The sequence below is a fragment of the Solanum dulcamara genome, chromosome 6 (assembly GCF_947179165.1).
Source record: "Solanum dulcamara chromosome 6, daSolDulc1.2, whole genome shotgun sequence".
NCBI lineage: Eukaryota > Viridiplantae > Streptophyta > Magnoliopsida > Solanales > Solanaceae > Solanum > Solanum dulcamara.
This window is the reverse complement of record NC_077242.1, coordinates 13,374,855-13,389,235: the sequence shown is the minus strand read 5'-3', so window position 1 is coordinate 13,389,235 and position 14,381 is coordinate 13,374,855. Positions and strand designations below refer to the sequence as shown.

Genomic DNA, 14,381 nt, shown 5'->3' with positions numbered 1-14,381 from the left:
TTAGAGGCTCCTATACTGAGTTATGAATTTTCTTTCATAGAAGCGTAAAGTTGAAAAGATGAGCATAACAGATTCTGAGCAAACTTTGAAGTAAAATCTGTACAAGTCCATAAGACCTATGGCCGTGATTTTTATATAGGTTGAATTTATTGAATTTATGTTTCATATAAAAAAGACTCTCATCATTTCAACACTCCTACGCTGATTTATGAATTATTTTTCATAGACGCGTAATGCTGAAAAGTTAAGCATGACAGATTTTGAGCCAACTTTAAAGTGAAATTTGTACAAATTGTAAAGCCTATGGCTGTGATTTTTATAGAGGTTAAATTTCTTGAATTTATCTTTCCTACAAAAAATAATCTCATCGTTTCGACACTCCTACGTTGATTTATGAATTTTCTTTCATAGATGCGCAAAGCTGAAAAGTTGAGCATGACAGATTCTGAGCCAACTTTGAAGTAAAATTTGTAAAAATTCGTAAATCTTATGGCCGTGATTTTCATATAGGTTGAATTTCTTGAAGTTATCTTTTCTACAAAAAAATAATCTCATCGTTTTGACACTCCTACGCTGATTTATGAATTTTCTTTCATAGACGCGCAAACCTGAAAAATTGAACATGACAGATTATGAGCCAACTTCAAAGTAAAATCTGTACAAATCCGTAAAGTCTATGGCCGTGATTTTTATATAGGTTGAATTTATTAAATTTATCTTTCATCAAAAAAATATCTCGTGGTTTCGACGCTCCTACTCTGAGTTATAAATTTTCTTTCATAAATGCGTAAATGTTGAAAAGGTGAGCATGATAGATTTTGAAGCTAAAAAAGTTAACCTTTGGGTGCCATTTTTCATATAGAAATTTTAGTTTTTGAGTCATATTTTCAGTGGGAAGAGAAGCTTGTGGTTATGTGAAAGAAACATAATCAAGACCCAAAATTCAAAATGAGACAATTCGTATTGAAATATAAGTCACCATTGCTTCAAAATAAAAAAAAATACTACATCATAATAAGCAAATAAATAAATGAAACCTAAGAAAGAATTTGAACTACGGAAAGAGTTTGAAGCTTAGAATATTTTCATGACTCGTCTCAACCGCCTCTGCTAGCCTGGATAATCTTTCTTCTTCACCATCTAACAATGTGCGGTTCGCCTCAATGGTATAAATCTATCCCTCGGTAATGGTGATGTTCTCTTGAATTTTGGACAACTTCTCTTGATATTTATCAAGGAGAGGATAATCTTCTTTCTGTTGGAGGCCAGGGTGGCTAAGTCCTTTTCCATATCTGCAAGAATTGCTTGAAACTTCCCTACGGATCCATTCAACCTTTTCCATATCTGCAAGAATTGCTTGAAACTTCCCTACGGATCCATTCAACTTTTCATGTGCCAGCTTCGCATCATCAAGACGTCTTTGTGCATCAGAAAGGACCTTTTCATGTGATTCTTTAGTCATCTTTGATGGTCTCAAAGCATCATATTCTACGTACAACTTGAAGAAATTATCGACAAGATCCTCCAAAGTAGAAATATCAATAATGTTGACCTTTCTAATTTCCTCAAGAGTTAAAGAGATACTTGACTCTAAATCTGCAAAACCATCTAAAGAACCTAAAGAAAATTGTGTAATCTACCCGCACAACGCGCCCCACATCCCAGAAACAAAAGCTAATTTGACACAGAAAATAGTTTCTTGCGGCTCAAAAGTTGGAGCACTAGACTTCAATGGCCATGAAAAAGGCTCAAATGATTTTGGACGCATGATTTGATTGGCGACAACTTCAGCCACACCGATACCATTTTCTTGGGAAATCTTCTTATTATCCAAAGAAATAGAAGATGACTTCCTGGTGAAACAAATTCCAATGAAGATATCCCGGCATTAAGGGGAGACTAGAAACTTTTTACAGCCGCATCAAGATTATTAAGGCCTATAGCAAAACTTGCAATCATGTCATTGCCAAGATCTTCGCCGCATAATTCGTGAAGGTCCAACTAAAAAAGGAGAACAAAAAAAAAGATATTAGATTAAAGCAAAATAATAAAAAAAAAATCTGATGGAAAAATAAAGGATAGGACGTTACTGGTTTTGCTTATTCAGACAATGATGCCGAGTTTGGATCCTCATCCACAAAGGTGCTATCATCAATGACAATCGTAGCTAAAATATCAATACCACAATAGAGATCATCTAGATCTTGTGCCTTTCTTTTTGGACGATTCCAGTGACGATCCTTACTCTACGTTGAACTAGAAGATGGATTATTTTGTCCAAGTCCATTTGGCGAAGCAAGCATATGAGAATTATTGACAACTTTGGAAGAAATGATTGTCACCTTTGAGGCTAATGTGAGGCGCCTCAATTTTGGTTTCGGAGTTACATCCACCTCTTTCAAAGTTTTAGATTGGAGAAGGTTTTTGCAACTTGCGGATTATCATTTAACTTCACCCCAGGCTTGGAAGAAGAATGTGGCTTTTCTTTTAGTTGAGTAGAATCCCCTTTAAATGACAGGGTATATGGTCTTGCTTCGAGTTTTTCAAAATAATACGACAGCTTCCTTTTGAAGGATTTGTCCTATGAGCTAGCCACCAATCCACATACTCGCAGGTCATTAAGTGAGCACCTTCTAATGGGTGCATCGGAATGATGACTTTCGAAGAAGTGCCAAGCCGAAAGGAGGAATTCCAAAGTTGCACTAATATTGACAATGTACCATCATAAAGTCGCTCCATAACATCTCCAGGGATATCTTGAAAAAAACAAATTGTCGGCTAAACCTCGTAGGGATGTAGGACTCCACAATGAAATTTGAATCATGCCTAAAGGTGACGTAGCCCGAGCGAAGGCTTATGATAAATTCGTTCCATCAATTTGAGAGTTGACCATTATCAATAAGGTGTAAATCTTTGCCTTCCAGCATTGCCAAATGATGGAGGCGACGGGCATCATCCTATTGAAATAAATTTTCGGCATCAACAAAACTGAAACACTTGGCCATCTTCTCGCCAGAGATTTTGCATAGGGGTATGGTTCGATGACAGTGATTGGCATGATGATGGGTCCCAAAATATTCCCTAGCCAGCCATGGTGTATGAGAAAAATTATATTTTCCACACTCAAGTCTGAAGAAGTAGAGATGTTTCTCAAGCCACGATATATGCTTGCAAGAATTGAGATTGCCAAAGAGAATTTCTCTCCATGAGCTATCAAGCTCGCAGCTTTGAAAACAGTAGCGCGCATGTAGTCAGCTTTCTCATTCGGAAGCACAAATTTGCAAAACCAAGGAAGGTCGCCAAATTAGTCTCGTCTCTAAGTGACTCTTCCACACCTAGATCAAAAAAGGGGGCATTCTCCTCGTCGGTCTGTGATGCTTATCTTTGATACCTTTTGCGGAGGCTCGACATATCTACTCGGTCCTCTAAACCAGAACATCACCCAATTATAGATGGACACCTCATGGAGGTCACCTTTTGCTAAATTATAGAAGGCCAAAAATAAATATAGACAACTTTTGGGAAGAAGCAATTTTCCTTGAGTATCTGACTGTGTCAACTCCTTCGTTGAGGGAATGACTTCGTCATAAAAGGATCCCTGGATAGGAAGACCTCCAATTGCCCACAGGTCCCAAAGAGATATGGACATTTCTCTAATGAAAGTAGAAAGTGTATTGGTAGATGGACGTCAAAGCTCACAAAAAGCAGGTAGTACATTATCGTCGTAGTCATATGTGAACAAAGAAGTATATATGGCATCATAAATCTTAATGCACTCCAAAGTCTCCTTGTAATGGGGCAGTACGTCCTCTACCCATTCCTAGTATCCAGATGTGTAATGGACGTTTCCAAATCTAGAAGGCGGAACGCTCCAATTGTCAAAACACCTCTTGAGATGAGAAGATTCGGCGGATGCGGCTTCTTGATGAATTGTGGATTTCAGTAGAGGAACATTCATGCTAATAGCCTCGCTTGAGAAGTTTCCCATGACGTATTTGGTATCCATATGGGACCATTATTTAAGGTGAAGAGATTCACCAGACGACCCACTATCAAGCGAGAAGATGCCCGTTGCCGGAGGTTGAACCTCCAAAACTAGGATTTTGGCATTTGGATTTTGTTCATCCCCCACTTATTTCTAATTGACGATGCGGCGTACTACGGTCACTGAAGTTCATCGTATTTCGGGATCAAAGCTGTATATATTCAAAAAGGAATTTAAAAAATGGGTTAGATTCGTAAGAGCATAAAGATGATAAATTCAGATTTTTAAAGTCGTTTGAAGACTGATTTCGAGTAGAAAACTGAATGAATACATATGCAATATAAATGTGGTTTTACATTGATGTAGCTCTACTAGTCTTCTATCCAACTCCACAAACGATTTATTATTTGTTATTCCTATGTCAAGATATGAATTTTTCCGTGAAGCCGCACAAAGCTAGTGCAGTCAGTTCATCAAAACTTTAAGGAAAATTCAAAAAATCACCTGAGCGAATCCAGGAGCTATCTGATAGTGATTTTCGGGTATGCTGTAGATCTACGTGTCTAGGTTTTGGAAAATCAAAAAGATCGCGATTTAGACATTCCTACAATGAGATATGATTTTTTTACCATAGCTGCGCTGAGCAGTAGAAAAAGTGACGAAAATCAGGTCTGAAGAAAGGGTTTGCCTGATAGAGATGGACTCAATGGAGTTTGATGATGCCCTAAATCGATATTCAACCACCATGGGAACATGGGTATATATAGATTTCAAAACATGGAGACATCAATTTGGTTCCTACAAATTATGGAAAATTATTACTATGGAAAGTTTGATTCCTACAAATTGTGAAAAAGAACTAAATTATGGTAAGTTTTATAGGAACCAAATTATGGTAAGTTCTCATAGGAACCAAATTATGATAAGTTTTCATATGAATCACTTTATCGAAACTTCATTGAAATCAAGTCATGAAAAATTTCATTGGAATCAAGTTACGAAAAATTCCATTGAGATCAAACGTGAAAAGTCTTGATGACATTATGGAGAAGGCATTCGATTCATCATCTATATGGACCACTAATTAAGAAGCAGTACATTGGTATCTGTAGACTACATTGTTTTCATGGGAACATATCGATTCATTGTTATAAAAATAAAAAATAAAAAGTATGTCTTGAAAATGAAAGAGTGAATTAACGTGTGTTTAATTCCTTTGAAATCAAATATGGCAGGTTTTGAGAAAACAAAAACTCCTACATACGTGCAAAAAGCCTCCTAATAAGGTTAGGATTACGTAAGGAGAATGTGAATTCTTTACATTTTGTTCAAGTAATCAAGCAAAATTGGAGGAGAGCCTACCATAAGTGCGTTCAACGCTTAGGAAGCAACACCTAAAATTTGAGCCGAAATCACAAGCTCCGTATCAGCAGATCAAGCTTGTAGACGCAATCCTGGCTCATAGAATTGGCAGCCATTTCTTAGTTGATGACCCAAAATAAAATCGTTAAACTATGAAGAAATACCATGAGATAATCCTTCATGGGCTAGAAATACTTAAAATTGAAAATGAGTTGGTAAATGACCGAAAGTCAATTAATCTCTCACAAATTAGAGAATGACGTTAGAAAAACTCCAGCATGTGTCGATTTGGAAAACCTCAACATATCAACATAGTCATTTCTTATAAAGTTTCAAATTTTTCACGTAAGATAAACTACGTGAAAGAAAAAAAAATTACTTCACAAATACTTCAAGTCTTGTCTTTACGGGTTCGACAAGTCGAGCACCCCAACAAGCCTCGAAGCAGGGGGTATTTGTAGACAGTAAAATTTTATTGATAAATTCATATTAAATTTGAATTAAATTTTAAATTCATGATACGTTGACCAAGTCAAATTATTGGTCAATAAAGTCGGATTAATATTTAACTTAGAATTATATGACTTGAATAAAGTCCAAATTACATTTGGACCGGCCCATTAAGTGGACAAGACGAGCCCAACTCATGTTTTTCAAGCCCAAGGTCTTCTAAATTATTTGGAGATCAAAATACCCCTAAAATCCTAGCTCATATCTATATAAGGGGGTCTTCAGAAGAAAAGAAGGACACACAGAAATATATAGAGAATCCTTGCTCTTCAGTGGTGATCAGCAAGTCTTCTGCATACAAAGAAGTCATCATCTCCAAGTGTTGAGCCGCAAGTATTCCATCAAATCAAGAACAAAGTAAGACTCTTGAATTGATAATCGTGAAGAGGAGAATTAGGGGATTACATCTTTCTTTCTTAAGATTTCATAAAGATTGTAACCTTCGCACATATTCAAATATAAATATTATTATTTGCTTGCTATTTTTCCTTTCTAGATCACTATATTTCAAGAACAAAACTTAGTCGCTTACAAATTTATACCTGAATAACTAATAACTGAATAAAAATACAAATTGACGATGAAGATGATGCTCCAGCTGAAGATGATGCCATCGCCGCTCTCTTAACTCCGGCGATGAAATCTCTCACTTTCACTCGGCTGTACTTCTTTCTACTTCCCCGCCGTCTTTACGGCCTTCTCGCTTACCAGCTCTCCGACCTCTCCATCGAGCTTGCCTCCGCAACAAGCTTAATCTTGTAATTAACTTTTTACTCCATTAAGGAGCAAAACAGAGTGTTGAAAGGAATTAAAACTCAGTTATAGTACCAAAATGTTGCTTCTCAAATCTCAATTGCTTATTTAACCAGATTGATTACTTTTGAAAAACCAACAAAAATGAGAACGTAATTTCCAAAATTCACATGCATAGTGTGTAAATTCTTGTTAGTCCAGTAAATTAGACGGTAAAAGAACAACATAAAATTAGGACCAAACACCTTCTTAAGTCACGTACTATATTAAAAAAAGATGAGGGAAGATTCAATCTTTGGGAACATATTATTCGTAGCATCTGTTGTATTTTATATCCATGTTTATTCAGTATGGTCTTGCATTAAACAGTATTTAAATCTGGTAAATAATTACTACTTGTTCTAATCTGGTAATTAATTACTACTTGTTCTAATCTCATTTTAACTTAATTACCACTTGTATTGGAATGAAAATGAGCTCAATAGAATGTTTATTAATTTTTAACCTAACAAATCAATATAAATAAATCTTGCATAACTAAACCCTGCATAAATAAACCCTGCATAACTAAACCTTGCATTACTAATGCCTACATTAGTAATAACTACATAACTAATACATATATTACTAATACATACATAAATAATACATGCATAACTCTAACCAGCAACCAAACGGCCCCTAAGTTCGTGCCATCAGTGGTATTGTGTCTAAACATTACAAAGTTCAAAATGGGTCAAATGGGTTTTATAGAATGGGTTAAGGGATATTCATGTGTCTAAAAAATGGATCCTTAAAAGATGGCATGTAAAGTTCCATTTTAAAAAAAAAACCGTAAGTTTTACTTTGTTAGAAATACGATCATAACTTGATGACCATATTATAAAAAAAATAATTAAAAATTACTTTAGCGAGATATCTCTACAAGTGAGATGATCATTGGAGGAGGAATTGACTCTTCTTTTCGTCAAACCCAATTCCATTATTATTTGCTATCAAAATTCTTATCGGACAACCAAAATTAAAAGACATACATAAAATATTGAAGAAAAAATAATACCTTAAAAGACCTTATTTAGGGTCTATTTTGCTTCTAACAAATAGATTAGTGTGGGAAGGAATCATTTTAATGAGCAATACGAATAAACACATTTTGTTTTCTTCTCATACCAAAAGAGACAGAAGAAGAATATTAACGCTTGGAGGAATCAATTGAGTTGTTATTCTCATAGAAGTATTTTATTTTAGTAGCAAAATAAGACGAAGGAAGGAATCAACTATGACTTTGTAGCAACAACAAAAATAATTCAAAACCACACTTCTCATAGTTAAATATTTAACCTGTTTTATTTCTTGTGCGGGATCATGTCATATCGTTATTTAACTTAATTATAAAATTTATTGGGTGCACCCCTATAAATGAAATTGAGGTTTCAAATCTACGTTATATTGATTTTTCCTCCTTTTTTTCCTAGAAAAAGTCCATTCACGTCGATCTCTTTTTTTTTTTTGGAATTGGATCAACCCATGGGAGTGAAAAAAAATATTATTGCTATAAATGGTAAATATTTTCTTACTTTAGTATATTTATGTAAGTTTCCCTTTTTTTTTTAGTTTATTCTTTCAAAATTCCTAAGTCGGATATATTCATATATTGTATAACTCCTATTCGCCTTTTGTTATCGTCACTAAATTTTATATAATTAAATCCAACATCTATATTAAAAATTTATAATTAGCAGCCATCGAAGATGTAGCATATAGTCAATTGGTTTAACCTATCCCAATATTTTCAAAATGGAGAATAAATACATATGTGAAAATTACTAAAATTACAACAACAAAAAATTATTTTGAACATAGATTTTCATAATTGTAACATTAACCCTATGAATAAAAATCTTAAACACACTTCTTTAAAATAATGCGCCTATAAATCTCAAAATCCTTACTATGCCTTTCAAAAAGAATAGTATATAAATTAAAAAAGTGAATTAATTAATTATTCAAATTGTGGAGAATGCCGTCCCAAATTAATACTAGTAATATTTTAAACATCTAAATGAAGCGTCACTATAAGTGCTACACATTGCAACTCATATGTGAACCTCACAACAAATTCCCAACTGTATTATTGCTAAAGCTTTCTAATTAAAGAGTTACTTGATGACGATTGTTGGACCACCAAAACGTATTCAAGAAATTTCTGCCAAAGGAGAAGAACCTCCATCCCAATTTTTTGTTAAGGACACTACTTTTGCAGGCAACTTAGGCTCTGTTTCATCAATCCAAATTCCGATCATCGATCTGAATTTGCTTTCATTGGATCCCAATTCTAAAGCTTACACGAATGAAATCAACAAATTGCTATTTGCTCTCACCTCTTGGGGTGTTTTTCAGGTCTAATTTAATTTCCTTTGTTATATATACCACCTTGTTGAGACCTCATTTATAAAATTATATTGAATATGTTGTTGTTGTTTTTGTTCTGTTTTTTATTGGGGTTTTATTTATTAGGTAATAGGTCATGGGATGTCAAGTTCATATTTGGAGGAAATACGTAACATCACCAAAAAATTCTTTTGTCTATCAATGGAAGAGAAGCAAAAATATGGTAGAGCTGCTGATGGATTTGAAGGATATGGGAGTGACCCAATTATTGTAGAAGGACAAGTTTTAGATTGGTGTGATAGATTATTTTTGACAGTTTACCCCCAAGATTACAGAAATCTTCAACTTTGGCCCCAAAATCCTCCTAATTTTAGGTATCTCTAATATCTTTATGAGTTTAATTTTTTGATCTGATAATTAAATATATATAATCAGGTTAGTTAAAAACTAATTGCAGGTAATTCTATCTAATAATTTTGATTGGTAACATAAAACAAAGAGCAAGGATAAAAAAAATTCTCCTAAACTATTTAAAATACGTCAATTTTATCCTCAGATACCATTTTTTTTTGCTTAAAAATATTCTCGCCGTTTAGTCAACTAGTTCAAAAATGCTATCAAATTAACCTATAGCTAAAAGAATAACCTTCTTATTACTACTCCCTCTATTGCATATTAACTTAATTTTTTTGAATTTTTTATAATTCAAAATAAGTGAATTGTTTAAAGTTCAAAATAAATGTTTGAATTTTTTTTCATTCCTGCCCTTCATTTACATTTTCTAGGTGATAAGTTGAAGAGAGTTAATTACTTATATATATGATTTTTTACTTTGAATTATTTTTATTTTCTAGAATAGTTTGACAATTACTAAAAGAGTAAAAGTGGAAAGTGATATCACTTGGATATTTATTCTAATATTTCATTTCAAAATTATTTGAAATGAGTTAACTTTAATTTTACTCCAAAACAAGGGAAAATAAGTCAATTTCGCCTTTGAATTATTTGAAATGAGTTAACTTTAATTTTTCACTTAAATATTTATTCTAATATTTCCTTTCAAAATTATTATACCCTTGATTGAAATTAGGATGACTTAAAGTTATCACAAATAATACAATATGCCAAGGTATGAATCAATTTGATTTATTTTATCATATATTCTTAGAGTTAGTAAAATAAATACATCCATATTAATGTAAAAAAAAGTTATTTAAAGAAAGGTATATAATTTCATGTTCAGAAATAATAACTCATACCTAATGACTAAATTGTCAATAAAAAAAATAAAGAAGGGGTAAATTGGGAAATATTGAATAGTTTAAGGGTAAAATTAATACCCCCTTTTGCAGCAGGGTGTTTTTGAAATATTAAGTTAGTTGAGCAATTTTGAATTAGTTGACGAATAACAAAAATATTTTTGAGTAAAAACATAACAAAGGACAAAATTAGCCTATTTCAAAAATTCAAAAATATTTTTAATCCTTTTCTCTACAACAAATGATAAATAGCCAAGAAAATAACAAAAATAATATGTCATATCTGGGGTAGATTCAAAGTATTTCCTTGTAATAATACTATTGAGCACTTGTCCTTTAAATTTGTTAGACACGAACATTTTAGGTCTCTCTCAAATATTTAACAAACTTCATTTATTGGTAGATTGTTAAAAAGAAAAGAATTTAGCATGAACTCATATTTAGAGTTATAGTTTTTGCTATTTATGATATATTTCTAAAGTTCGGTACATTTTTTGAAGTGTAACTTCCCTTCTTTTTTTTGTCTATTTTTTATTTATAATTCAATTTCTAAAAATTGATGGAACCTTCCTAATATTTTTTTTATATATTTTATTATAGGGATATGTTTCAAGAATATTGCAAGAAGGTGATACTATTAACAGAAACTTTATTAAAGATACTTTCCAAATCACAAAATTTGGAGGAGTATACTTTCTCAAAAGAGATTGGAGAAAAAACATTGGTACAAGCCAGATTTAACTTGTACCCTAAATGCCCAAAACCAGATAAAATCTTGGGAGTTAAAGCTCATTCAGATGCATCAATAATCACTACTCTTCTACAAGATAAAGAAGTTGAGGGCCTTCAAGTTTTAAAAGATGGTAAATGGTATGGAGTTCCTACAATACCCCATGCTTTATTAATCAATGTTGGCGATCAACTCGAGGTAAGTATCTTATTTTTACGCTATCAAATCACATTAAGAAAATTGTTATAATAAATTTCGATAAAAAGTAGAATTAATAACTTGAAAAATATTTATAAAAAGTTCATATATATGATGTAACAGATTAAAATATATTGATACATAAACTATTTTACATTATCAATCTACGAGTTGTTTTGTCTATAAGGGGTAGACAAGAATCCTTTCAAAATATGTAGAAATCAAGTTAAAAAAAATAAAAGAGTTGACTATTCTTTTGAGTTATGGTGTTGTTTTGTTTTTTTTTTCATTTTTATTATATGTCAATTAGGTTTAATAAGCCATTTTTCGAATCCTGCGCATAACGAAAATTTTAGTACAACAAACTGTCCTTTAATCAATTTTTGAAATAAGAGAGATTGGTTAAATGGTAAGTACCTCCTCCTCAAATTTAAAAGATGAAGAGTTCGAAGCACAAAGAGAATAAAAAAATGAAAATTCATATGAAATGATAAAAGAGAAATATTCGATATTGGAAAAATCAAACTTACTGGATCATATGTATATTCCAAGTTCTCGGGCCCCATACGGTGAAGACTTGAAGTTTGTTGATGATTTCTTATTTTAACGGTTGTTTTAGCTTAAAAAATTTATCTCAAAATAATTGTCCTTTTAGAATTCAATTTAAAAACGATGATTATTTCTAATTACATCTTAATATGTAAGAGAAAAAATCAATCAATAATTCTTAAAGGATAAAGGGTCAAAAATACCCCTAATATATTAGTTTAAAAATATATTTTTTTCATCTTTTGGTCCAAGAATATCTCTAACCTATTGGCAATGGCTCAAAAATACCCCTCTCCCTTCCACCTTTTGATCTAAAAATACGTTACTTTTATTTTTTGTTCAAAGATGGATATCATTCCATCTTTTGATCTAAAATTTACTCTCAAACCAAATTTAATTGAATGAATTCTTATACTAATTAGTTAATTTTTTTATTTGTTCTAAAATATAATTTTTTATTTATTCAAATTCTTCATATTAGCTCATCCCAATATATTTAAGTATAACGTAAAATAAAATAAAAAATTTAATGTGTAAAATGAAGAATAAATTTCTTAAAATTCTTACTCATGTTATTAAAACTACACAATAAAATTTTATATATAAACAAAAGCGGGAAAAAAAAAAGACAAGACAAAACACTATTTTCCCATCTCCAAAAAACAAACTTTCATGAAAAAGGGGTTATACACCTAAAAGACAAATATTTGGAGGCTCATGACCAATATAAAACGACATCTTATTTTTTTGTTTAACCCAACTTTGAATGTAAATATCCTTCGTCCTAAAATTCAAAATTAAACCTTTACCTCTCTTTCCCTCTCTCAAATCAATTCAAATGTTAAACCCAAAGTGATTTCGAAAACAATCCAATTTGCCAAATTGGGTTTGGAGAGAGGGAAATCAAATTGCAGGACAAAAATAAATTTTCAACAAATTATAAGTGCTGAAAGATGTGGAAAAGTCAGAGGAAAATCATTATTAAAGAAAAATTTACGATTTTAAAAGTTAAATTTTAAGAATTTGATTGCGTTATTTTAATAATAAGAATAAGAATTTTATTCTTCATATTTAGACAATAAATTCTTTATTTTATTTTTTAGACTTAAATATTTTGAGGAGAGCTAATATTAAAAATTTTGAATAAATATTTTTTTTGTTTTGAAACAAATAAAAAAAATTAACTAATTAGTAAAAGAATTCAATTTAATTAAATTTGGTTTGAAAGTATCTTTAGACCAAAAGATGGAAGGAGGGGTATTTTTAAGTCAAAAACAAAGATGAAGGGTATTTTTAGACCAAAAGGTGGAAGTAGAGTATTTTTGACTAATTTTCAATAGGTTAAGGATATTGTTGGCCCTTTTTTCTTTATTAAATAAGGTAAATAAATAAGATATATCTTGTATTTTCTTTTTAATGAACATATAAAAAAACTATAATAACAATTAAAATTAAAAATGAGAGCATATAATTAGCTTATTGGTGTTGTTTTTCTAATAATTAATTTATTTTTATGTGTAGATAATGAGTAATGGAATTTTCAAGAGCCCAATTCATAGGGTGGCAGCAAATTCAGAAGAAGAAAGGATAAGTGTAGCAGTGTTCTATTCCCCAGATTATGAGAAAGAGATAGAGCCCCTCCAAGGATTAATAAATTCAGAAAGGCCCCAAATGTTCAGAAAAGTTAAAAACTATGCTGCCATCAATTTCAATTCCTTCCATAGTGGCCAAATAGCCATTGACACTCTCAGAATTTCACCTTCTCAATGAATAATTGCAACAAATTTCCCCTTATGTCCATGGCAAGTCAACAATTTTATGTAACACATTTTCTTTTATAATGTTCTCAAGTATCATTTTGTGATGTTTTATGGTGATGCATTTCAACTACTAAATGTCCTAATTTTTGTGTTTTTGCTTATGGAGAAAATCAGTTAGAGAGTAAAATTGTGCCTCGAACGTTTTGTGTTATATGCAGATTAGAAGCAATTAAGGAATACTAACTTCCCCACACCTTTCTGCATCTTCACTTTCAGAGGAAGTTTAGGGACGTGGTAAATCCTCTTAATCACTTTCAAATAATTAAGTATCTTACCAATAATCAAGAGTTTCATACTGTATAGCGAGGATAATACACCTAGATACATATATTTTTGCTATCAAATACACTAAAATAGGGAGAGAGACGAGCGAGATAGTCATGTATTCCAGATACATGCGGAACATACTAGATACATATTAGATACATGTCTCTATATATATCTGGTGTGATTCACATGTATCTGGGATACCAAATACATAGGAAAGTGGCGAACGAGATTTGTCAATGCATCCCAAATACAGGCAAATTCACTTGGATACAATGTATCTAAGAAATATTACACCTAATTTTAACCTCATGTATGTTGAAATACATGTATTTGGACATAACAAAATTGATAAGATTCATAATATTACGAACTAACGTATATATAAGTAATTAATTCTTAAACAAATGAAATTTTTATAAGATTTCCTTTAAGTTTCTACCAAATATGGCCCAATAACAAAGAAAAAAGTGTTACTTTTCAGCTAGAGGCCTATTAGCCCATTTAGTTTTAGGAAAATATTTTGAAAAAATTATCCTTTTACATATATTCTAATA

At 31.6% G+C, this 14,381-nt stretch overlaps 1 protein-coding gene across 1 annotated transcript; it reads left to right on the top strand.

Annotated features, from left to right (window-relative positions):
- The first annotated feature begins 8,703 nt into the window (after positions 1-8,703).
- LOC129892330 (protein SRG1-like) lies at positions 8,704-13,741 on the top strand. Its single transcript, XM_055967900.1, has 4 exons — positions 8,704-9,010; positions 9,128-9,375; positions 10,861-11,188; positions 13,259-13,741. The coding sequence occupies exons 1-4, from the start codon at positions 8,777-8,779 to the stop codon at positions 13,505-13,507; spliced, it is 1,059 nt and encodes a 352-aa protein (XP_055823875.1). The 5' UTR covers positions 8,704-8,776; the 3' UTR covers positions 13,508-13,741.
- Positions 13,742-14,381: the final 640 nt, after the last annotated feature.

Excerpts from the sequence above, each read along its gene's own strand:
- LOC129892330 (XM_055967900.1), top strand. The coding sequence starts at position 8,777 with ATGACGATTGTTGGACCACCAAAACGTATTCAAGAAATTTCTGCCAAA. Across the intron at positions 9,011-9,127 it reads CCTCTTGGGGTGTTTTTCAG|GTAATAGGTCATGGGATGTC; the intron begins GTCTAATTTAAT and ends TTTATTTATTAG. Across the intron at positions 9,376-10,860 it reads CAAAATCCTCCTAATTTTAG|GGATATGTTTCAAGAATATT; the intron begins GTATCTCTAATA and ends ATTTTATTATAG.